This window comes from Lagopus leucura, unplaced genomic scaffold, assembly GCF_019238085.1.
Source record: "Lagopus leucura isolate 7727_CA_CO unplaced genomic scaffold, USGS_WTPT01 Super-Scaffold_100001, whole genome shotgun sequence".
Taxonomy (NCBI): domain Eukaryota; kingdom Metazoa; phylum Chordata; class Aves; order Galliformes; family Phasianidae; genus Lagopus; species Lagopus leucura.
This window is the reverse complement of record NW_024962262.1, coordinates 79690337-79714692: the sequence shown is the minus strand read 5'-3', so window position 1 is coordinate 79714692 and position 24356 is coordinate 79690337. Positions and strand designations below refer to the sequence as shown.

General features: G+C 35.3%; 1 protein-coding gene across 1 annotated transcript in view; it reads right to left on the bottom strand.

The window, feature by feature from the left end:
• The window catches only part of TMPRSS15 (transmembrane serine protease 15), a 52377-nt gene extending 35064 nt beyond the window's left edge, over positions 1–17313 (bottom strand). The window contains exons 1-10 of the mRNA XM_042866824.1: positions 17169–17313; positions 15308–15438; positions 14285–14352; positions 13750–13794; positions 12097–12239; positions 10391–10438; positions 9260–9291; positions 7595–7691; positions 6210–6329; positions 293–401 (exon numbers count right to left, since the gene is read on the bottom strand). Of these exons, the coding sequence (XP_042722758.1) occupies positions 293–401; positions 6210–6329; positions 7595–7691; positions 9260–9291; positions 10391–10438; positions 12097–12239; positions 13750–13794; positions 14285–14352; positions 15308–15438; positions 17169–17313 (938 nt within the window). The remainder of the gene's footprint in view (positions 1–292; positions 402–6209; positions 6330–7594; positions 7692–9259; positions 9292–10390; positions 10439–12096; positions 12240–13749; positions 13795–14284; positions 14353–15307; positions 15439–17168) is intronic.
• Positions 17314–24356: the final 7043 nt, after the last annotated feature.

The window sequence follows — 24356 nt, the reverse complement described above, 5'->3', positions numbered from 1 at the left end:
TGTATTGCAATTATTTTGAGTTGTATGATTTATTGTAAGCTTACAAATACATTCTTGTACATACAGGCAGCACACCTGATTTATCAAAATCATATACCACAACTATCATTATTAGTGTCAGTTTGGGGTCTGCAAGTTTTTAAAGAAATACAAAGGAGAAAATGCTATTTCATATTTTCCATGCTATGATATTTGAGAATACAAACAAATGACAGAGGGTTGATGTGCAGAAAACAATATCACCTCATAATTGAACAAATGTTAAGTAGAAAATCATCAGAAAATGCCTTACAGTATAATCCACTGGCAAACAATATTTGCATTATATGGTTTTGGATAATTCATAGAGTGAAAAGACCCAGAGGAATCAGTCAGCATGAATTTTCCATCACAAATCGCAGCTGTAAAAATATAATGAAGAACATTTGTCAAAATGCCATTTGAAAAATGGAAGCAGTATCAAAGTGATAGCGACCTTAAATATTAGTTTGCAACTATTACCTAGAAAATACCTTGTAAGCAAGAATGGAATGATAAACTAAAACACATTACCATCCCACTCCCATTTCAAATTCCTGTGATTATTTAATCTCAAAATACTACAATATTATAGACAATTTAATTTTTACGTTAGAGACAATGCAACTAATCCAAACTAGTCTAAATCAGTCAGTCTAATTAAAAATCTGATTAATTCAACTGTCTTTCATTTTACTTTTTACATTATTAAAGAATTTTCTCTTAGTATTTCTTATCTACTGCTATTTTAAATGAGGAAAACGTGTCTGGAAACAATCTGATATCATGTTAATGATGTCAAGAAGGGATATGGTTGACATTGCTTTCTCTACTTTTATGAGCTCCCTGGTTCCTTACCTTACATTTTACTAATTACTCAAAGAGCTAAGTGGATATTCTGTATCCTTTCAGCTATCAAGTCTAAGCCAAACCTCCTTCATTATGATGTAATTTTCAAGATATTTGTATTAGTTTTGTTTTCTTGGTCTTGCAATTTCATTTCATTTTATGCATGCTCAGTTTAAAAATCAATTAGTTAAAAAAAAATCATATTTTTAAGCTTCCACAAGACTAAAAATGTTAATTCATGTAGAGTTTTTTCATTTCTGAAGACATTGAAGCACTGTTGAAACCTTTGTTGCATCTCATTGAACGTGATGCAAAGATTCCGAGGATGATTTTCCTTCAGTTTTTAGGAAAGCATCATATTTTCAAATAATGCTGTAATCAATACATGATTAGCTGAAGAGGTAAATGACAAGTTCATCAATTTGAGACTGATAACCAGAATTAGATACAGCTTTTCATTAACGTCAGAAGTGAAATCATACCTATAATGACTATTCAAATTATGAATGATCAATCATATCGAAAATTAAATGGAAATTTTATTGACCATAGCTCTCCTCTGGGAAATGATTACAAAAAATGATAAATCAGTACTCCTTGCCTGTTCATTTGATAAGTGTAAAATTCTTTCTGACTATCACTGCAAACCTAACATAAAAATCAGGCTTTTTTTCTGTCAGGTTCAGTCATACTGTGTTAATAAAAGCTGTGTAGAATGAATTTCACTAACAATTACAGGACTCAAGAATAAGCTGGAATAGAAACTTGTTAGCATGTTCCATTTTGCAACTCTCATGGTCTTTGGGAGGAAGCCAAACCATGTATGGTCTTAAATACATGAAGAAAGTAGGTCTATGAAAAAGACTTACTATTTTATACAATCTTCTAATCAGGTTAGACTAAAGTTTTGGAGCAGGCATAGAATGACTTTTTCTGTCCCTTTGAATATGTATATTCCCTGTTTTCACTAATGTGTTAAAATTTACAACTATTTTTTTTTACTTAATGGACAGAGAAAATACTATGGATATCTTTCCAAAGTCAGTATTAATAAAATATTCGGAAATAGTAGAGGAAAAGAAGAAATCATTAACAAAGATATTTAATGGAGACATTTAAAAATATAAATCCACAAGCTTAGTTTTCAGTTATAGTAGAATGAAACTTTGGCTATACTTGTGGGATGAATTTCAGGTGTCAACACGCTTAATTGCACATGCAGTCACCAAATGGAAACTAACAGGTATGAGGAACACAGGAAAAGGACTGGAAAAAATAACAGATACCATGAATGAAGAAAGGGAAAGGCAGTGCAAGATAGTAGATACAAGTAGTAACAAATAATGTGATATAGAATTCCCTATTTGATGCCATTATTAGTGTAAGAAGAGTAAAATCAGTGTAAGAAGAAGAAAAGTGCCTAGCTCTGAGGTGTGAAGTGTGAAAAACAGCAGTACTGTTAACAAACGGCTAGCAAGACGCATACTAACCTAAAAAGGGTTTTTTAGTACCTGCAATAATAATTAAAACCTCTAACATACTGTTTTTATAAAAATAGTGACTATTTTGCTCTTTTCAACAATTACTTGTTGTTCTTGTTTTTTTTTCCTGTTTCTTCTTACCTCCTAAGAGATATTGAATAACCTGAAACAGGACAAAGAGATAAAGACAAAAGCTCTTAAGTTGCTCTCCACTGTCTAGGAATAGTAAATGCTTGATATCTTAGGAATGACCTGGAAGGTGGCTGGAAGCCATCAGTATGCTCCTAGCAGTTCCACATCGCAGGGTAGAGACTAGCAGAGTAACAAACAAGTACACTTTTTCTTTTTCCTGGAGCTCTCAGAGAAGCCTCAGCTGTTCTCCTAACAAGACAGGAGACATCTCTTATAGGCATCACTTTCACTGGTTCCCAACATGTCTCTGTCCATTTTTGTTTATTCATGTGGTATACAGGGAGGATTAAGAAGGCTTAATCCTGTTATTCCTGCATTCCATGGAGAAGCTCCCTGAACTGGTCAGATCAAGTCCACAAATATCATTTGATAGGCTCTTTCTCTGCCAAGGGCAGCATATTTCTTCCTGGCTTTCGTATGATTGATCACTCTCAGTACTCTAGTAATGTTCTGAGGTAGGTAATCACAAAATGTTAGCCTAGACATATAATAATTGAGATGAGAGTCTGCAAAGTGAAACAGCTCCTGGGCTCAGGCTCCAATCTCCTTTTCCTTATACTCATGTGCTACATGGCTGCTTTTCGTCATTGCAAGCTATTATTAATAGATGCTGTTCAGACTTTTGCATTTCTCTAGAGACCCTTTCACTGAAATTGCTAACTGTACTTTTGCAATGGCCTTTTGTTACTGCACTCCATTGCAGAACCAGAGAGAAACCTTTCAAGATAATTTTCATCAATAAAAGCAAACAATGAAGGTGTTCATTTTCTGAGAATGTTAGACTTTCCTGAATTCTGTTTAATGCACAAAAAGACTATTAAATATTCCACACATATCCTATATTTTAATACTACAAATGTACTATAAACTCACAAGTACTCAACAAAGCTAATCACCATAGAAAAACAAACTGAGTTGTTTAAAGGGTGGCAACTCCATTGTGTGAAAGAACAAGAAGAATTACCTTCCAGCTATAAATCTCACTGTAAGACACTGACATATTTCTGAAAATCTAGACAATTTTACCACTTTGCAGCCTTCAGGACACTACTGAACCATGTATACATAACTTTGACTGCAAGTGGATGAATATCAGTGTATGAGTATCAATTAAATTCTCATCTATAACAGGTAGGGTTGTAATAACTTTCATAAAATATAAGTAAAACTTATAAATTTGAATCTAATTATTCAAAGTAGCAAAAAAGATTTTTATGAGATATATATTGCTAATTATTAACTATTATAAGACCTTCACTTTGTTATTTAGCTGTGTCCACAATAAAAACATAACTCACCAAAACCAAAATCCTACATCTCAGAACAACAGTGAAAAAATAGAAATGAATTACTGAATAACTCTTTGGTGTTGCGCTGCCCCAAACCCTGCAGTAGCTACTTTAGGATCTTCAGCTTTCCTCAATGTAGAGTGATCTTGCATCTGATCATGCAGCTGTGGATGCAGCTATTAAGATAAATAGAGATTTTGATGTGTTTCAATGGATATGCTAAGTATACTGAAAGATAGTTCCCTCAAAGTTTTGACTAGATCTCCCTTCTCAACTGGCTGCAGTCAAAAAAATGTAGGTAACAAGCAGGTCTGCAATTAGCATTTTGGTGTGAAGAAGATTCCACTTCTGACAAGAGTCGTATAAAAGTTATTAAAAATATCAATCTTTTGTTTACTTCTTTGTTTTTAAACCAGGGTTCAGCAATTCACATATTTCTGAATATTTAGGCCAGACTGACTTCATCACCCAGGAGAGCTCAGAAATATGTTTTCACAACAGAATTGAAATAAGTTTTCCCGACTCCTCTAGTACAAAATTATATTTTCTGAAAAACACCTCAGGGAGCTAATTGCTCCAGCATCTCCCAGAACATTAAAAAGTTTTCTTTGCAAGAAAATACTAGAGGTAAGACTGTGAAAAGCAACATAGACATTAGCAAGTGTACCTCCCCATCAAAAAGCTGCATTTTGGTACACAGTAACAGACTCCTTGGTACAATTTGACAGTATTCGCTGCTAAATGGAGCATTGCCAATTCTGCACAAAAAAAAAAAAAAAAAAAAAAAAAAAAAAAAAAAAAAAAAAAAGGCTCAGGGAAATTAGGTAAGGGTGAAGGATGTAAATTTTTTGATTGTAAGATTTTCACAGAATCATAGATCAGTTGAGATTGGATGGATGAACCTTGTCCAACATCATGCTCATGCAGGATCACCTAGAGCTGTCTGCTGAAATGTTCACGTTATAGAATCATAGAATCACCAAAGCTGGAAAAGACCTCTAAGATTATGTAGCCCAAATGTCTGCCTACCACCACTATTGCCCACTAAACCATATCCCTCAGTGTTATATCTACATGGTTCTTGAGCACCTCAGGGACAGTGATTCCAACACCTCCCTGGGCAGCCTCTTCCAATGCACTACCACTCTTTTAGAGAAGAAATTTTTCTTAATGCCCAACCTGAACATCCTCTGGCACAACTTGAGGCCTGTTGTCTTATTGCTATAATCTAGTAGAAGAGTCCAACTCCCACCTGGATACAATCTCCTTTTATTGAGTTTTAGCGACTCATAAGGTCTCCCCTGAGTCTCCTCTTCTCCAGACTAAACAATCCCAGATCCCTCAGCAGCTCCCCGTAAGAACTGTGCTCCAAACCCTTCACCAGCTTTGTTGCCTTTCTATGGACATGCTACAAATCTTCATCGTGCATTTCTAATTGTGGTTAGCAACTTAATATTTTTAGCACTCAATGTAACAAGATGGAAATAGATTGCCAACAAAGGGTGCCATGATGTGAGTCACTCTCAACCATTCTGCCCACAAGATGTTGCCACAGGACACCCCTATCACACCAACTAAGCCTGAGAATGTGGAGGCAGGAGGGAGGTAGCGGCACTTCATGTACTTTTAGTTGAAGCATAAGAGATTTTACCAGGAAAAGCCAAACAGATGTTTTATAGCTAATGTTACTGTAGAAACTTTACAATGGGATCGGGCATATCAGCTTAGCTCTTGCCTCATTTTTCTATGCACTATGCCAAAACCAATTATCTGGTGACAGAGAGAAGATCAGCAAGGAGAATACATTGTTTTTAATGAAAAGCATAGTGAAATAAAATATCACTGAACCAGAGCTTATCTAGTATATTGTGAAAATCTGCTTGTAGTATTTTTTATGATGATATTTTTAATGATGGAATCAAAAGATAAACCTGTCTTCTAACGCTGAATATGACAGTAAGTAACTTCTGATACTGGATAATGTGATTTGACATTTTTTTTTGGAAAGAACATAGTTGGTATTACTAGTACACAACTTCACATGAGATTTTGACATTGTTTTATATTTTCTATTATATTTATTTCTATTTCTATTAATTTATTTATAGTTATTAATACATATATTAAACATCATCTTCTATATCATTTTGTATTAATGTAGATGCCTTGTGTTATTTTTTTCTTATATACTGAGCACATTATTCATCAATTAAAATTTTTAATGAAATTGCGTTTACAAGATAAGGGTTATAACACTTAGATATTGTTGCTAGTATTTTTAGCAGAGTTAATGAAGCTAATTGCTTATGAAGTACTTAAAAAATACTGACAGTTTTAAGTACGCTCAGAAATACTGCTTTAAATAGATTTACATTCTTACCACATCTTTTTTCAGATTCATCTGAACCATCTGGGCAGTCCAAGATTCCATCACAAAATAAATCCTTTCCAATGCAGGTTACTCCATCATCACAAATTTCAGCAGGCGGCAAGCACTCAACTGAAATAGAAAGCAAAACAGCAATAACAATAAAGCAGCAATGCAGTTTTACTACAATGGAAAATTGACTTACTTTTGGCTACTCTAGCACAAATCAAACCAACCACTCTATTGTGTTTCACAAAACGGCATTTTTAGAAGCCAGGAATGAAATATTGCATACTAAAAAGGAATGTTTAGCACAGAGTAGAGAATGGTATGAGAAGTGGCGTATTTTTAAAAATTATGTTTGAAGCAGGGCTAGAAGAAAATTTCCATGAATTCCCATCTCCTTCATCTACTTAAATAAACTATTTCATGCAATACACTGAATACATTTTCAAATTCATTATTTCTTTGTAATTTGATTAAGTAAATGCATTTTTTATATAAATGTATGTAAAAGTAACAAGGACTGGAAATTTTTTTTGATGTATGGTAATGTTTCAGACTGATTTACAAATAAAAACTTTCAGCGTTAGCAGCAAAAAGCAAAAGAGCTGCCATTTTGAATCCAATCGGTAACCAAAACTACATCAGTCAAGTGATGGAGGTGTTAGTGTCAATAAATTAATTGCCATGGATGAGTAAAGATGAGACTGCATTCTAGACAGAAAAACAAAACCTTATCAATAATCTAGGAATATGCTTTGCCCAATACAAAAGAAAACACTGTTTACATATGACATAATCCACTCTAGATTAGTTCTTCAAATCATAAAACTAAACAGCATTGCCATCTACTGGATATAAATAAATTAACATTTTCTAGTGAAACATTTTGGCTTCTTTTGGAAACAGTAAATTATCCTTAATTGCAATATGACTGCTGAAGTCAACTTAGAAATGGCAGTAAATAAATAAGACCCATTTAAAAATGCTTATAAATGGCATATATATTTCACCATTTTATGAGACTAGGGGAAGTTTTCAACAATTCAAACAGGTTTGGCTTTCCATCCATCAGAATTACTGTGAGAGTTTGTTACCAGTTAAGAATTTCCTTTAAACCCTAAGAAATAATATGCATCAAAAATGAACAGTCAGTATGGGTATCAATATACATATATCAGCATTTGTATAACTCGTGAAGCATTTGTGTAGAATGTACAGTCTCTTTGAAGAGGCCTCTCTTGTTAAATCAAAGGTAAATCTGCATATTGTGTACTTGCAGAAATGGAATGTAAGAAATAATATGAAAACAAGATATACAAAAACAGTGTAACCCTAAGATCCCAGACTATTTCATGTAATTGCCCTGCTTCTTCCCATACAGAGTTACCTACCTGAAGTTATAGCAGCCTTGCTTGTTGTGAGTTGTTCTGAACCTGCATAAACACAACCCTGCATTAGAACTTTACTTCTTAGTCTCTGAAAGTACCTCTACAGTTGTTTGGGCATTACTAAGAAGCTACTGATCTGCTGTTATGAGATCTGCATTATTCACTGCATCTTGAAACCCCAGCTCAGGTAATGGCATTGTAACTCCAGTTTAAGTCATTTGAATCTGATTGTCAAATGTCAAAATAAATTTAAGAGAAATACATGGAAACCAAAATTATTGTAAATTACATTCTTTTATGCTTAGTCTCATGCATTTTCAATAACTTCAAAATGCTTTTTAAAAATTTATTAAAAGAATCATAGAACACAGAACAATAATGATTTCTTGTCTTCTCTTTCCCTTCCCTATTCTGATTGGGGTTGATGCCAGAGAACAGACAGACTCACAGGATTTGTTGAATAAAAGAGAAGTTATGAGAATTTCAAATTACTACTAAACATACAAGTACTTCTTCATATAAATAACATTGCCCAACAAATTAGTGGTCACAGTATAAGGAGACTCAAATCTGTGTAGTTGCATATTTACATACTGGCATATTTACATATATGTGTTTTTACATATTTACAAATAATCAAATGCCTAGGTACTTGAGTAGACTTACATTAGTGATAGTAAATTGGAAAAAAATCTGTTTCATATTTTCTTATGATTGTTCCACATACCTTTCCACAAGAGATTTTTTTAATAAAAATCTTCATCTTATTGAGGATGTCTCTGGACATTCTCAGTTCCTACTTTCTCCTTTTTTCCTCTTTAAATTTGTATTAGCATGCCTCTGTACTTTTTTACTTATACCAACACTTAAATATGTGTCATTACAGTCAATGACCCTTTCAGTTTATGAGATGACAGACTAGAAGGAATAAAGTGGGAAATGTAGTAAAGTCTTCTTTATAGTTTATCATCTATCTCTTTTGCTGTTAGTAGTTGATGATCACTGGAGTCAGAGACAGTTAACTTTTGTTAGATGTTCTTACTCAAACTTACTGGTGCACAAACTTGCATGAGGATTTGCTAATAATTTTCTATCAAATCATGTTGATTTGGCAAACACTACTAAGCTAAGCTGAGTCATTTTGTAGTAAATGGACCATTCAGGTCCATTATACGCAGCAAATCTGAGGACAGAGTTCAAAGACAGAGGAGAGAGCAGAGAAAGTGCAGGGAGTGTGCAGCTGGATGGACTGTTTTCTCACAGCTCACTCAGCAGAGGACATTACTCATAGCTTCACAGTAGTTTGTGAAGTATTACATGCATACGTATCTACCTAATTTACTTCTTGTTGTCTCATTTAATGGATCATTATTTTGGGAGGAAATAACTGTTTAATAGATGCATGCATGAGCAGGCTGTTCTAATAAAACAAATCTTGAAGGCTGTAAAAATAGGGTTATTACAGGTGTTACTCCCAAATATGCACATATAAGTTGATGACAAAAGCCACAAAAGCAAAGGCATAGGACAGTGGCAGAGGCATTAGTAGTATAAATACAAATCATACATGCTCAGTTACTGAGCAGTTTCACTAACAGAATATGTGAGGTGGATAAAGCAGGCTTTAGGATTAACAGAGAGAGTAAGCCCAAGTTCCAACAGATATACCATACTGCATATGGTAAAATGTGGACTTGGGACTAAGAAAGAACAAGGAAGCTAGTAGTATTAGCAAGCATATAAAAATAACTGGATTTGGGAGTTGGAATCAATGAGCCTTGTGGGTCTCTTCCAACTCAAGGTATTCTATGATTCTGCGATCTCACGGAGACCCAAAAAAAGAGGGAAGGAATCCATCCATGCCAGAAATACTATTGCAATTCCAGTTTAGGATGCCAGCAACTCCTTGCTCCCTTCCCCCTTCCTCCCCCTCACTCTCATTTTCTTCTTGCTATGGACTAGCAACACTGACCTTAGGACTCAAAGTGACGTTCAGATAGCAGGCCAGAGAAAGTGATAGCTAGGAGAAAATCTGTGTATTATCAGTTTTTAATGGTATCATTGGGAATAAAGAATAGCAACTGTATACTTTGGACTATGTGCGTTAATAGGCCTATAAAAGGACTAACCTTTATTTATTTATTTATTTATTTATTTATGAGTGTAATTAGGCTACTGATAAATAGTTGGCTCCTATATTTATAAGTCTATACGTAACATATGTATCTTGACTTCATACTAATTGCACAATGTGCCTGATTTGGTACCACGATTCTGCCCTGGATAATTTATATGTGGCAACTTGTATGTATTATGTGTATCTGTATCTTGTGCTAAAAAGGACATATTATACTACTCGTCTCTCTGGCTTACTTTTGGTGGGTTTCTACTATGCAAGCTTGAGAGACAGAGATGTGTCTGCCCTGTTCCCTATATTCACAAGTCTTCCAGTGATAGCAGAATTAAAATCTACTAACATTACTCAGTGTACTAGGAACCGTAGTATGTGAATCTATCTGTCTGAATCTGTGAAAACATCAGCATGTGGCTCAGATGGTTGATAGATTCAACTTTTGTTTTGATCCTCAGAATAAGCTCTTACAACTTTTGTACAAATTCAGATCACTGGTGTCTCATATGGTCAAAAATGATGAAGGGCAGCTATCACTGAATGAACACTGACAATTCCTAAGTATAATCAAGGCGGCTTTCTTAAACTAGACCAGCTGAACAGTAAGTCTATGTTTCTTCTGCTGTACAGATGCAAAAAATAGCTTCTGTTTTATGAAGGATACTGACCTGATGAAGTTAAAGGCAGTATTGTAGTAGCAGGATTTTCAGCAACAACTGAAAGAAAGCAAGTTCATTATGAACTCCTTTTATAGTGCAATATCTATTTTTATACAAAATAGAAAGAAAACACAGTCAAAAATCGTCAGAAGCTGTGGCTTTTTCTCTTTGTATCACTAACAGTATCCTGCTTCTCTATTTTTGACCATTTCTCATTATTTTCTCAGACTCTGACCTTCCAAAGGAGGAAAAGTCTCGTAATTCCCTTCTATCCTGAGTCTCTGTTTATTATCTCACATATAAAATGTCTTTATCTTGGAAATCTCTTGACTCTTTTATACCATGGAGCTTTTCAGAGCATCTGCATCATAAAGCAGTATTTATATCAGATAAATTAGTTAAAATTAATCTGGAATTGTTTGCAAGATAGAAAGTTACTCTTAGTCACTATGGAAATTTATTTGGAGCAAATCACAGATAAGTGTTATAGTTCGTTCCCTCTATGATATGAAATAGAAACAAAGTTTGTCTTGAAGAACATACTGAGACATTGAAAGCAAAAGTGCTATGTATACGTAGGATTGTTAGTTACAGTTGTTACTTTATTGCAGCACTCCTGATAGAATAGACAGATGACATCTCATGTGAAAAGAGACATTTTAATGATGCACATCAAGAAAAGTTTTACTGCTTCAAAATTCATCAACAGATATGTAATCTTTTAAAAAGCTCTTCATAATTTCGTTTGGAGGCATTTTTCAAGTATAATAAGCAATTGCTTTCCACAGTGACATGCAGCTATTTAGAACAAGTTCTTAAATGTGATGCAGATAGTAAAAAGAAATAAGGATGTCAGGACTCTAAATTTAGCCTTTGAATAGCGGAAGTACTTTGCAAGAAATGCACCTTTTAGAACAGAGTAAGAAATGTTGCATAACAAATGTTTTACTCCTCTTAAGGCAATCAGTAGCTACTTGATAGTAGCTCCATCAGGTCTTCAAATGTCAGCTAATCAACTTCTACTTCAAAGGATTCAAATTGTTTTTTATTATTATACTTAGTGAAAGCCTATTTTGAGTCTTACTGAAATTAAAAAAAAGATTCTCATTGATTTTGCTGGGCTTTTTCTTAGGTTTTGCCCAGTTTTCTAGTACTTGCTTAAAATCACTATATTTGAGTATTTCCAAAATTTGAAAACATCTAGTTTTTAAAGCCACATCATTTGTTTCCCGTTTACACTTTACCTAAGTATCAGAGGAATTTGATACTAAGGTATCCTTCTCCAGAAGTCACAGACTGTATTAGCTTGCTATTCTTTTTGACATCTTTTCAATAAATAAGTCCTCAGTCACTGTGAAGCTGAACCACTTTCCTTATTCTTGAGCAAAACAAATTGATAGTTGCATTTACTTATGAAATACAGTCCAGGCTTAATTGCATTAATCTGAGGGACAATGAAATTACAAGTGTTATGCTGCATAAAATAGATGCAGTTGGGTGCTTTTGACTGGGAAATCCCTACTTTTACCTTTATTTCTTCCACAGGGGACATACACTAAACTGATTCATACTTTCTGTTTGACAAAGTTCTTTCACCTGCTGATGGAGATGGAGTAATGGAGAACACCCATAAGCATAACAATCCTTCTGATGGTTGGGATCCAAAGTTTTTGCTCATATTAACAGCAGTTTTCAAGGATTTATATTAGCATTACCTGTGATTTGTATGCTGTTCACATCAATTTTCAAGGTCTGAGAAAGATCAGTCGCATTTGAGTTGATACCTGAAAGTAACTCATTCTTTATTTTCTCAGCTGTTATTCCCTGGGTAAGATAGAGGCCGAAGATCACAACAACACTAGCAATATAAAGCAGAAAGTTAAGCAAGATAATGGAATCTATTATTTGAGTTACTGATATTTTGACTACATTTAATTATAATAGGGGTTTCACTTGTAAACTTGTAGTATCATAAAGTGATGGGTGGTTAATATAAGGAAGGAAAAACTCTTAATTTTAGCTTAGAACATTAGAACATTGGAGAAACTGTTTTTATCTCCCTTGCAACTCTTAGATCCATTGTAGGAGAGAAAAAGCAATAGCACTATTATTAATGCAATGAAAATGAATTGGAATAAACTGAAGTAGGTTTATTCAATACTTAACAGGTCTTCTAGTTTAATCTCAAAAATATTGATGGTGAACCTGAAGTTTTCACAATATAAAAATATAACACAAACTGGTCGATGCTGAATAGCAAACATCCTTTATGGATTATGCTTTCGCAAGGATCTGCTGTGTGATTACCTATATTTCCATAAATAAACAATAATGGATATAACCATAGATATTTTGAAATCAGTGGTTGTACTTTATTTAAACTTCTATGAGGCCTGAATTTTATCCAGAATTTTGTTTATTTGCAGTCTCTTACTCCATCATTATATACAATATTTGTAGCTAGATTGAAGTATCTGATTGAAGTCAAAGTATGATGTGTGCTAAAGATATATATTTTTTTCCATTTACTTAGATTTAAGTGTGGTTGTTTATTTTTATTCCTAAGTGTTTATAGTATCAAATTGAAACAGACTCAGCAGTGTTTTTTGATATGGCCTGCAGCTGTACTGCAGGATTGAGCAGTTTGCAGTGTAAGGAAAAACTCTCCTCTTTAATTTCTTGTTTCTCATAACCTCTAGGCCGTGCTGAGTAAACAAAAGCTTTTATTGCTTTCATTGTGACTCAAAAGAGTTTTAAAGGTCAAATAATAACAAGGTTGCCCAAAGGGATAAACACCTTTTTAATGGCAAGAGTCAACGTGAAAATCATTTTTGAAATAAGCAGATGTTATTTCAAAGCAGAAATGAAGACAAATGTCTAGATTTCTATTGCATTTGATGGAAGGAAAAAAGCTGTTCTTTGGCATAATTGATCTTCTCCTGAAAAGGCATCCAAATATAATAGATGTGAAAACCTTAAAAGTAACTTTTTTTTTTTTCCTTTATTTATAATCAGAGTTTTGAGCAACTAGCTCAGACATGCTTCTATCTTCAGTGAACAATTTTGATAAGTCTAATTCTACATGCAGAAACAAAAGTTTACTACTTGGATCCATCTTCACAGAGACAAAAGCCTATATGTAGTGCCTACTTCTTTTCCCTTAGTATTATAAAATAGTATTATAAAATACTTCATAAGGTTATCGTAGTCCATCTTTCCATGTAATTTGTTTTATAACGTCACTATTGATTCAAATCTGCTTCTGATTTTCAGCATAGATGTATTCATAGCTGGCAAATATCCTTATCCTATTAGTAAAATCCCTGTCTCCTGCTCATGTCTAACTGAAAATTGTTGTATGCAATTACCCTGTTTCAGATGTCTTCAAGATTTCATTACCTTCTTCAGGGTTCCTATAGGAAAAAAAAAAAAAAGCATATTATTCTCCTTGAGCTTATAATGTTTAATGCTGCGGATAGGATGCAAGTGTGCTCTGGAACTGTATAAAAGTGGATTATAGTGTTATATTTGCTGTGTACACTCAAGACCATGTGAAGAGCAGTGCAGGTTGAATTAGTACCACAGAGTTCACTGCATTTACTGAACTGTTTTGCCAGATAGCCTTCCGTAGGACAACAGAGATAACAGGATATTGAGAAGTGAAATTAAGCTACTCTTACTCTGCCTATACTATGGATTCTTTAGGACACACAGGATGCAGCTTTAAATGGTGCCAAGTGACAGCTTCACTTGCAAATTCCTTAAGTGATACGATTTAAATGGACCTGAGTCCATAGAGACATATTAGTATATTTCCATTCATCTCAGGTTATGCCAACAGAAAATCTCTGTCCTGAACTTTATTCTAGATAGGAAGAACAGCAAACCTGCAAATTTACTTACTTGAACTGGAAAATTTCACATCTCTCAAATTTATTTCTCAGATCACTTGCTTGAAAGATTTCTTGTATCTGTACAAAAAAGATACATTTTTAACCAATAAAATAATGAAAAATACACGTACTTGCACACTGCATTCATGGTTTTAATATATTTTCCCTCCTCACACCTCATATCAGCAAACTTTATTTGATGCTTCACTGATTTTCACAAAGAAAGAATATAATGGACATGAGGATGTTGGTCGACACTTGTCTAAACATGAGAGCAGTGTTCCCAAGTTGCCAAGAAGGCCAACGGCAGTCTGGCTTGTATCTGAAGTAGTGTTGTCAGCTGGAGCAGGGAGATGATTGTCCCTTTGTATTCAGCTCTGGTGAGACCATACCTTGAGTATGCAATCAGTTTCGTGCTCCTCATTACAAAAAGACATTGAGGCCCTGAAGTGTATTCAGAGAAGGGCAACCAAAGCTGTGAGGGGTCTGGAGCACAAGTCTTGTAAGAAGCAGCCGAGGGAGCTGGGACTGTCTAGTCTGGAGAAGAAGACACTCATAGAAGGCCTTATCACTAAAATCTCCCTGGAGATTGTGGTGAGGTGACAGTTTGCCTCTTTTCCCATGCAACTAGAAATAGAACAAGAGGGAATGCCTCAAGTTGTGTCAGGGGAGGTTCACACTGGATATTAAGAAAAATTTCTTCTCAGAAGGAGTGGTCAGGATTTCGAACAGGCTGTCAGGGAGGCGGTGGAGTCACCATCCTTGGGGATATTCAAGAAATATTTAGATGTGGTACTAAGGGACATGATTTAGTGGAGGAATATTGATGGTAGGTAGGTGGTTGGACTGAATGATCTTGAGTGTCTTTTCCAATCTTGGTGATTCTATGATTCTATGATGACTTCTGATCAAGCTTAAGATACTAAATGTCACAGTCTGGGGAAAGTAAAAATGCATCATCAACAGGTTATGTTAGGAAATTAATGTAGCTACCGCATACTCTTGGTTTAACCAGAGATAAATAGGTTCTTACCAAGTGTTCAACATCAAAGGCAAGGACTTTGAAGTCCCCTGATGATTTATCTTGCAAAGCAGGAGAGAATGATGTCCCAGAAATTATTTTAAATGTTCCTGTGTAGCCTTGGCTATTTCCAGCAGTTTGAGCTAGATTATTAAAAATATAATTAAACATTTATAAATAATATAATAATTATAATAATATAAAGAAATGTATTATATTTTATTCTATGCAGATCATAAAGATAATTTTTTTAGCCTGTTTTTCTTTGTATAAAGAGATTTTGCCAAGTGCTGATTTTTCATAAGTTTCAGATCATTTTTGACAAAAGTAATAACTGTAAACATATGAATACAATTTGTCCTTGCTTCTCATTACTTTCAGTTTCACACTAAATGCTGAACTTTCCAACAGCAGTTTGAACAGTTAAAGGAGACAGTAGTATTACTGTGGGGGTGCCTGAGCACTAGAACAGATTGTCTGGAGAGGTTGTGGAGTCTCTATCCCTGAAGATATTGAAAAGCCATCCGCACATGGCTCTGGGCAGACATCTCTAGGCAGCCCTGCTTGAGCAGGGTGTTGGACTAGAGTGTCTCCAGAGATCCCTTTGAAGGGATCCTCAGGGAAATCATTCCCTGATTCTGTGAATCTCTATAACATGTGAAACTATGTCTAATATAAGGAACAAAACCTGGAAATTCTCAGATAAGAGCTGAATTAATGTGACTGATGGAAAATACCTTTTGTTTATCAGCTATATTACCAGGGGTATTTTTAGAATGGGATTAATGGCATTAACATCCAAGAATGAATTTAAATAAAAGAGAAGCTAACTAAGAAGTACTGTAACAGACAATTCGTGATGGAGGGGCGTAAGCTGGTGACATATTTCCTAATATCAATCAGTAATTGTATTACCTTAAGCTTCTATTTGTCCTTATAACTGCATATCTATTTAAACAAATGTTTCTAAATAGTAGTGTTTTTTTTTTTTTTCCTTTCTAAGTAAATCATGTCAGATATAATTTAAAAAATGTCTTAGAAATATTTATACATGATGAAACTAATGCTAGTGCATCTGCTGTAAGAAAGACACCTGGGAAGTTCAACATCTCCCTTGTACTGGGGAGACCAGAACTAAACACAGCATTCCTGGTGAAGTGCACAGTTAATATAAATCTAAAAAATATCTTTAAACTAAAATTTCAATTCCTTTTAAAAGTCATTCGGTGTAGATTTCTTAAATTTACTTTACTTCAAACATCAGTTGTGTGATTTCCTCACATTATGAGCATCAAGTAGATACTGAGAATTACTTTGTATAAACCTTATATAATGCTAGGAGCTGACTGTCTACTACAGAATCTCTCTCCTAACTATATAGATCAACAACAACAAGATTTTTTTTCTTTTTCTCTTTTTTTAAGAAAAGAAGATTCAAAGGATTCTAGGGCACTTTAAAATTCTCCAGAGACTCCAATGGATTATGAATGTCTTCATGTGTCAAACAATACACATAGTGAAAAAGCAAACATTCATAGTTTGCAATATTATGTTCACTATTTGATGAATATGACTGAATAAACAAAGCTTTACAGTTTGGATTAAATTCCAAGGACTTCTCTTAAATTATTAGATGTGAAAATTCTTTCATTTCATCAGGCTTCAAGGCATGTGTCAGTGCTTTTATCTTGGCTTATTTTGTCTAGATCAATATCCAAAGAGGGAAGTGTAAAATAAACAAACAAAAAACCAAGCCAAAAGCATTAGAATTATAGGAAGAAATATGAAATATAATTACAGTGACAATGATACTGTCCTCAAAATCTGAAGTTTTACCGAGGATCTCCTGAATAAGTTGAATGTTGGTACTTACCTTGTTTTAACTCCTTGATTGTTAACCATGAAAGTGCAATCAGCCCCACACAAACACACATCAAAAGTGCAAGCAGAGAAACAAACAAAATTTCATAGTAACTAAGAGGAACATATTTCTCACAAGATGATTTTCTCAGCTTCATTTCTGTCCTGAAAGCTTGTACCAACAGAGGACTGACATGAGAAAGAAATAACCTGAAAATGAGGGTAATAATTCACATGAATCACAGAATCACAGAAGTGCAGGGGTTGGAAGGAATATTTGTTTATTTACAGGAGACGCCTATCAATTAATTACACCATAAAACTTAATAGACAGGTTTTGTTTGCAACATTTCTGAGCGTTCATATTCATTAACAAGATATAAGATATGCAAAAATGAATAAATCTCTTCAGAAAGGAAATATTAAAATTTCTGTCCCAGATTAAAAAAAAAAAAAGAAAAAAAAGCAAGAAGCAAAGAAATGCAAAATTGGTCATTATGACCCATCACAAACAATTCCAGCAGGCTCCAATGTCCCAGCAGGGCAGGGCAGGGCAGAGAAGCCACCCTGGTGTGCTTGGAGACAGCCTGGGTAGGGAAAGGCACACAGCACATGGCTATGAGGGGTGAGGGGAGCAGGATAAGGAGTGGCCCTACAGCACCCTGTGGAGAGCAGACTACAGAGATCCCACAGTGGAGCAGATTTCCATGCTACAGCCATGAAGGAATTCACAGTGGAGCAAGTGCATGTCATCTGAAGGAAGCTGCAGAGGAAAGAGATCCCATGCTGGAGCAGGATCCAGGACTGAACAGCAGCACATGGGGAGGATCCCACACAGAAGCAGGTTGCTGGGAGGAACTGCAGCCTGCACAGGACCTGCACTGGAGCAGGGAAAAAGTGTGAAGAGAAAAGAGGCAGAAAGTAACTCTGAGAGGATGAAAACAGGCCCGATTCCCATTTCTCCTGTGCCACCAAGGGAGATGGGAGTTAGGAATGAAGAAGATGAGCCTAGGATGAAGTGGATTGGGAAAAAGGTGTTCTAGTTTTGTCTTTGTTTCTCACTATCCAAATCAATTTTAAGTGAAAATAAATTAATTTTCCCCATTTTCCTGTTTTACACATGATGAAAGTCCTAGAGAAAATACAAAATGGTGAGGGATTTTCTTGTTTTAATCTCAGCCCACAAGATCTACACTTGGACTAGACGATCTTGTAGGTCCTTTCTATTATTCTATGATCTTCCGTCATATTTTCACACAGTATTCTGTTGAGGAGAGGAGTTGGGATAGGGAATGATTAGAGTCTGCCTGCTGTATGATGTCAACCCACCAAAATATCCCACGTTGTATGAAACAATACTAGAACTGGTCTTGCTCATCACCAGACATTTTCTTTCACAAATCTGAGGAGCTGAGTTCAAATTGACTTTGGATTCCTCTGTAGTATTTTGCATGCTTTGACTTTGTATCATTGACACTGTACATCTTTAGTAAAAGCTAAACATCACCACCTGTAAATGTTATTACAATTTAAATTTGGAATTGATGCCCAAAGGAGATGGGTCAAAGGAGAAGTAAATGAAGTCATGGTCACTTAGAATTCAGTGTTTCAGTAGCACCTTGCACGTGGTGATCGTCAAGATGCATATATACTCATATTTGTTCCACCCTAGCCAAGGACAAAACTTATCATAGGTAGTCTCCAATTGCAGTTGTGACTGCTACAAAGGATCTAATTTGCTAAGCAATTCTAGCTGGCAACAAGGTCCTGGTAGCAATAATTAACAGGCAAGCCCTGGAAGCTGAGCTGATAGTAATTAAGTGAGCTCTCGTTCATCAACTGTAACATCTTACAGTCTGTACTGCTGTAAGCTGATGAAAAAAGAATATAACACTTTATGATTTTTCACAGTCATTTGTGAATCTTAAAAATTAGATGGGAGCACAGTGTTAACACTAGCTTGCCATTAGTCTTGAATCATATTAGCAGCGTTTATGCTGAAAGGGACCTCTGAAAGTCATCTGGTTTAACTTCCTGCTCAAGCAAGGGCTAACTGGAATTTGATTCGTTTGTTCAGGGCTATATCCAGACAAGTTCTGAATATCACCAAGATGGAGGACCTCAGAACCTCTTTCGAAAACCACCTGTGCCGGCACTTGATTGCCTGCAGAGCGATTTTCTTTCCTAATGTCTTACTAGAACTTTCGTCACTTCAATTTATACCTACTGCTTCTCAGCCTTTCGCTATGACCCTTTGAATAGAGATGGCTCCTTCTCTGAAATTACCACTTAAATGGCTGAAGACAGCAATTAGACATCCCTACCAACTGATTGGCTCTCAGCCTCTATTGGCACCTAGGATTATTATAGAATTTGCTCTTGTTGAGCTCTGTTGAACCTCATGAGTCTTCTGTCACCCTATATCTGTTTTTTAATGACAAGGAAATCTAGTGACTTCACTCCTATTCTCTTTTCCCTGATTAAATTATTAGTCTTTCTGCTCCTTCCCCGTCTGAAATATTAGGTGTATATTTTTTCTCCTGATATAATTTTAAAGTTTATTTTTTCACTTTCATATCTTTTACAGATTGATAGGACTCTTGAAAATTAGATTTGGTTATTTGCTACGTAGCTAAACTGATGAAATTGTGTGATCCATTCAGGAACAGAGGGGGCAGTGTTACTACAAGATCAGAGAGACTTTTTCTACCGTACTGCAAGTTGTGAATAGTTGCAAGCCATGAGCTGCCTGCAGCACAGAAATTAATCACTAAAGCAATTAATACAAAAATAATAAACTACAGTATTCAATTGTATTGGCAAAAATTTGCAAATAGAAAACTAATGAAATTAGTCACATGCCATTTTCTAAGCTCTTGTTTTGCCATGCCTGTTGTGAACTCTATGGTAATCAATTATAGTATGGTTTAAAAAAAAAGTTAAAAAGTTATAAAGGCAAATATTCTATGAGCAGTGTTCAAAATTAAAGATATTTACGCATTGATAATCAATAATTTTTCAGAAGTACTAGTATTGACATGCTAGTGATGTTTCAGCTTAGGCCATTTTCAAAGAAATAGACCTTCACTGGGGAAGGAGCCTAACAGATTCACAATTTAGTTGGTTTATATTGCATCTACATCTGCAGCTCCACAGGATTTATGGCCTTACTGGGCTCTGTTTATTTTCTTATTTAATCATTCTTCAGCACAGACTGAAAAGTCTGCTGACATAGAAAGGAGGGAATGTTGTGTTCTGATAATACCTCTAATATCCACAAATGTACTTAATGCCTGACATTCTATTAATTGCTAGCAATCTGCACAAAACTATTTTGGTTACCTACGCAGACTTGCCCTCCACTATCTAAATGAAATGGAAATTGGCTTTCTTACGGCAGCTGTTTTCAGATGTCAAGATGATTTGTACCTTTTGCTGTGTAGAATTCCACATATGAACGCAGGACTGAATCTATAGACCTGCAGTGAAAGTGCAGAAACAGACTATGGGCTTGTTTTTACATCATAAACACAAATATAAAAGGGAGTTCTAGGAAAGCACAACTTCCAGCAAAGTTGTATTTCAAAATAAAATCCTTACATATTGCTTACCTTTAACTCTTCCAACTGTTTGTATTGATGAGGAGAAAGATATATGGTGGTGGTCTGTCATGTGCAAAACTTTGTATGAAATGAAAAATATAGATTTAATTTACTAGTTAACAGTATTTTTAGCAGTTGAAAATGTAAGATTCGTTCTGCAATCAATTATTTAAAACTAAAAGTGGCATAAATATCTTCTAAAACTTATTTGGCTCAGCAAGACTTATCTTTGCAGAAGAATTGTGACTTATCAGACATCACACATTGTTTATATACACACTATTTTCATCCACTTCCAGGAAAACTGAGACTGGAGAACTTGTTCAATACTCAGTTGTCTGGGATGCTATTTCTTATCTAGAGAGGTCCTTAGACAAGTTTATGAGATTTTAAAATCTCATACAGTATTAAAGACATCATCTTAAAAAAATTGGACTATAATTGGACTAAAATTACTATGCTGCAGGACATAAAAATATTCAACAAATGAGTTACCTGATTCTGTGTTCAGAAACAGTAGCAGTTTAGGAAAGACATATGTTTTAGTCAAGTGAAAGGTATGAGGGAACAATGTCTCTATTTTCACACTGAAACTGTTAGTTTGAACTATTAATAAATAAATAAATAAGCAATCTGATTTTGGAGTCATGGAACAAGTGCAACTGCTCATAGGCCTAGGTAATGTAGAACTTCTTTAGGTCAAGATATGTCCAAGGCATGAAGATAGGGAAGGTAGCTGGACACTGCTCTTCCTTCAATCTTTAAGCACTGCCCAAAATGGGGCTCTGCGTATACAGTGAAATAATAGTTGTTGAAAGCTTGGTTGAGTTTTTCTAGTTTTCCTCACACTGGAGGATTTATTGGCAGTATGAAGATCTTACGGAGTTATCTCAGAACAGTATTTGCTCTGAGACAGTACCTGAGAACTTTCATATACACAGCTGACAAGAAATAGAATTTTGCAAGGATGATCAATGAACAGATGGGGTACACATGGACTGCTCCAAAAGTGATGCCTCCAAGTTTTTTCTCACTGGAAACTGTAAAAGGTGCAATAAACACAATAACACTACTGGATAGAGCAAATTCTCAGCTAGAAAAAATATTTTTCAACATAGACATCACCATTAGTCATGCACTTTCTGTACTTGTAAATTCTGCACTTGTGAAGGTGACCTACTGCTTCACAGCTGCTATGATGCTGCTGCTGCTAGGAAAATATTGCCCACGCAGTCCACTTATCATCTTATCATCAGCAGGTGGAAGTCAAAAGACACCAAATCCTGAATATACAATGGGTGTGGTAAGATTGTCTAGCCGAGACTAGCAATGTATTCCACAGTCTTTAAGTTTCTGTGGGGCCTGGTGTTTTCATGTTGCAAAAGAAAGGTTGTCTTCTTCTCTTGGCTGACTTTGGGAGTTTGAGCCCTTAGCTTAGACAGTGTCATGATGTAGCAGTTGATGGTTTGCCTGGGTCCCACGAAATTCAGAAGGATCAGCCTTTTCGTAACTCAGAAGACAGTGCACACCACTACTTATTTAGGACTGCATCTTCAACTTTTTATTTGATGAAGAAATTCATGTCATGAGTCCATGATCCTATGTTTTGACTACAACTCATGGTGGTGGCACCATGTCTTGTTACCAGTAATGAGGTGATCCAGGAAACTGTCACCTTCAGCCTCATAGTGTTTAAATAGGCCCTGACAAATGTGCATACAATGTTCTTTTTTTTCCTGTGTGAGCATTTGTGGGCCCTACCTGGAATGAAATTGTAATATTCCAGTGTTACCACCATTTTTTCCAACACACTGAAGACACAATTCCCTAGTCGTAAGCCACCAATTCATGTGGATGAGCTATAGAGACACTCTTCATTTTGAGGTGTAATAGCTGTGCATGGCTGTCAGGAATGTGGTCATTCACATCACTGTTGCAACTGCTGAAGCGCACCACCCACCACCTCATTGTGCTACCATCCGCTGTCTGATCTCTATAAACATTCAGCAAGCATTGATGAATATCAATGGGTACAATTTTTCCACATAGAGGAATTCAGTTTTACACCATTGTTTCATCTACACTTCCATGTCAGATGCCATTCTGTCATACCGCCCCTCTGCTGCCATCTGTCACAAAATGTAATGGAATATTGGTGGGAAGGTTCAGCGTCTACTGCTGTACCGCCAACAACCACTTCTGACCTTGTGGGCCAGCATAATGAAGTAGGAGGCATTCCTTTCAGAGCAGCCTTTTTATGCTGCGCAAAGTAATTAGGTAACTGAATGCAGTTATACATTTGCTTTATCTGAAGATCATACTGAGACTCTGGCAAAATAGTTCTAAGGGGTTTTACATTACTATTATGTTAGATTATTTTTATGCTGGTTTGTGCATTCATAATTTATTTAAATTCCAAAATGGATCACCGAGTAATGAAAAGAACATGCCAATGCCAATTTCTTTATAAGAACTAAACAGACACAGATATGCCACACAGGAGAAGGAATCAGTCAAAACTTGTCTGAAAATGCTGATTGGCAGAAGCAGGTAAAAAACAAGGGATCAAGAGGTAGTAACAATACTATTGTTCCTTTGATTAAATTAATGCAAAAGCCGGGGTATTAATAATGGAGTGGTAGCTGAAAACAGCAGTAAATTTGTCACAGTTTAATAGTTCCCATGAATAAAACCAATTACAGCAACATTATTGTGCACATAGTTTTGTGCCTTGTAGGCCAATATGGAAATCTTGAAAGGAAAATAAAATTGGCAGAGGAATGGTTCTCTGTCTTTCTTAGCTTCTATTCAGAATGCCAGAATAAATACAGTCTCCTTTTTGTATACTAGGCACACAGCTTTTTGTCAGCATGCATTTGTTTCCTTAGAAGCACTGGAATAAAAACATGCTTGCATGTCAAAAAGGTCTGAAGCAAAGGCTTAGGTATGGGCTAGTTTAACTTCATTCTACGTAATCCATATGAAGATATATAAATAATCCATATGGGAAAAAAATGCTTGTTTTAATACGGTATACGTTCCACAATGAGAAGCTGTCCTTAAAAATGCACCCTCCTCTTTTTGTGCAGCCTCCAGCAATCTTTCCCAGGGTTGTAAATGCTAGCTAGTTGTAGTTCTTGATATGTATTTAGAAATATGTATCATTCAAAATAAGAATACGAGAAATGGGAAATTCCATGTCCAAATAAAAATTAAAGCATCAACATCAGTATATCATAATAATGATTTTAACCATTGAGCATTTTATTGACCACAGATTGTAGTATCAGCTGTTTTGCTGTTTCATAGATCAGCTACCTAAAGATACTTAGAAGGTCATTAACTATGAAAAATGGGAGTAAATCCTTTTTCTCTTCAATTCAAACACTTTAGAAGGTCCTAGTCTTAAGATAATTTTCTCAAATCTCTGGCTTTCTTAGGCAAAAATTGATCTTTTCTTTTACAACTTTGGAAGAAGTAATAAATATTTCTAACCAATATAATAAATACTACAAGAACTAAAATATCTTGTCCAGAAGTCTTTGGAGTGATTAGGAAAACCTGTGTAAAGTCCACTTTTGTTTTTATGAAATATTTGT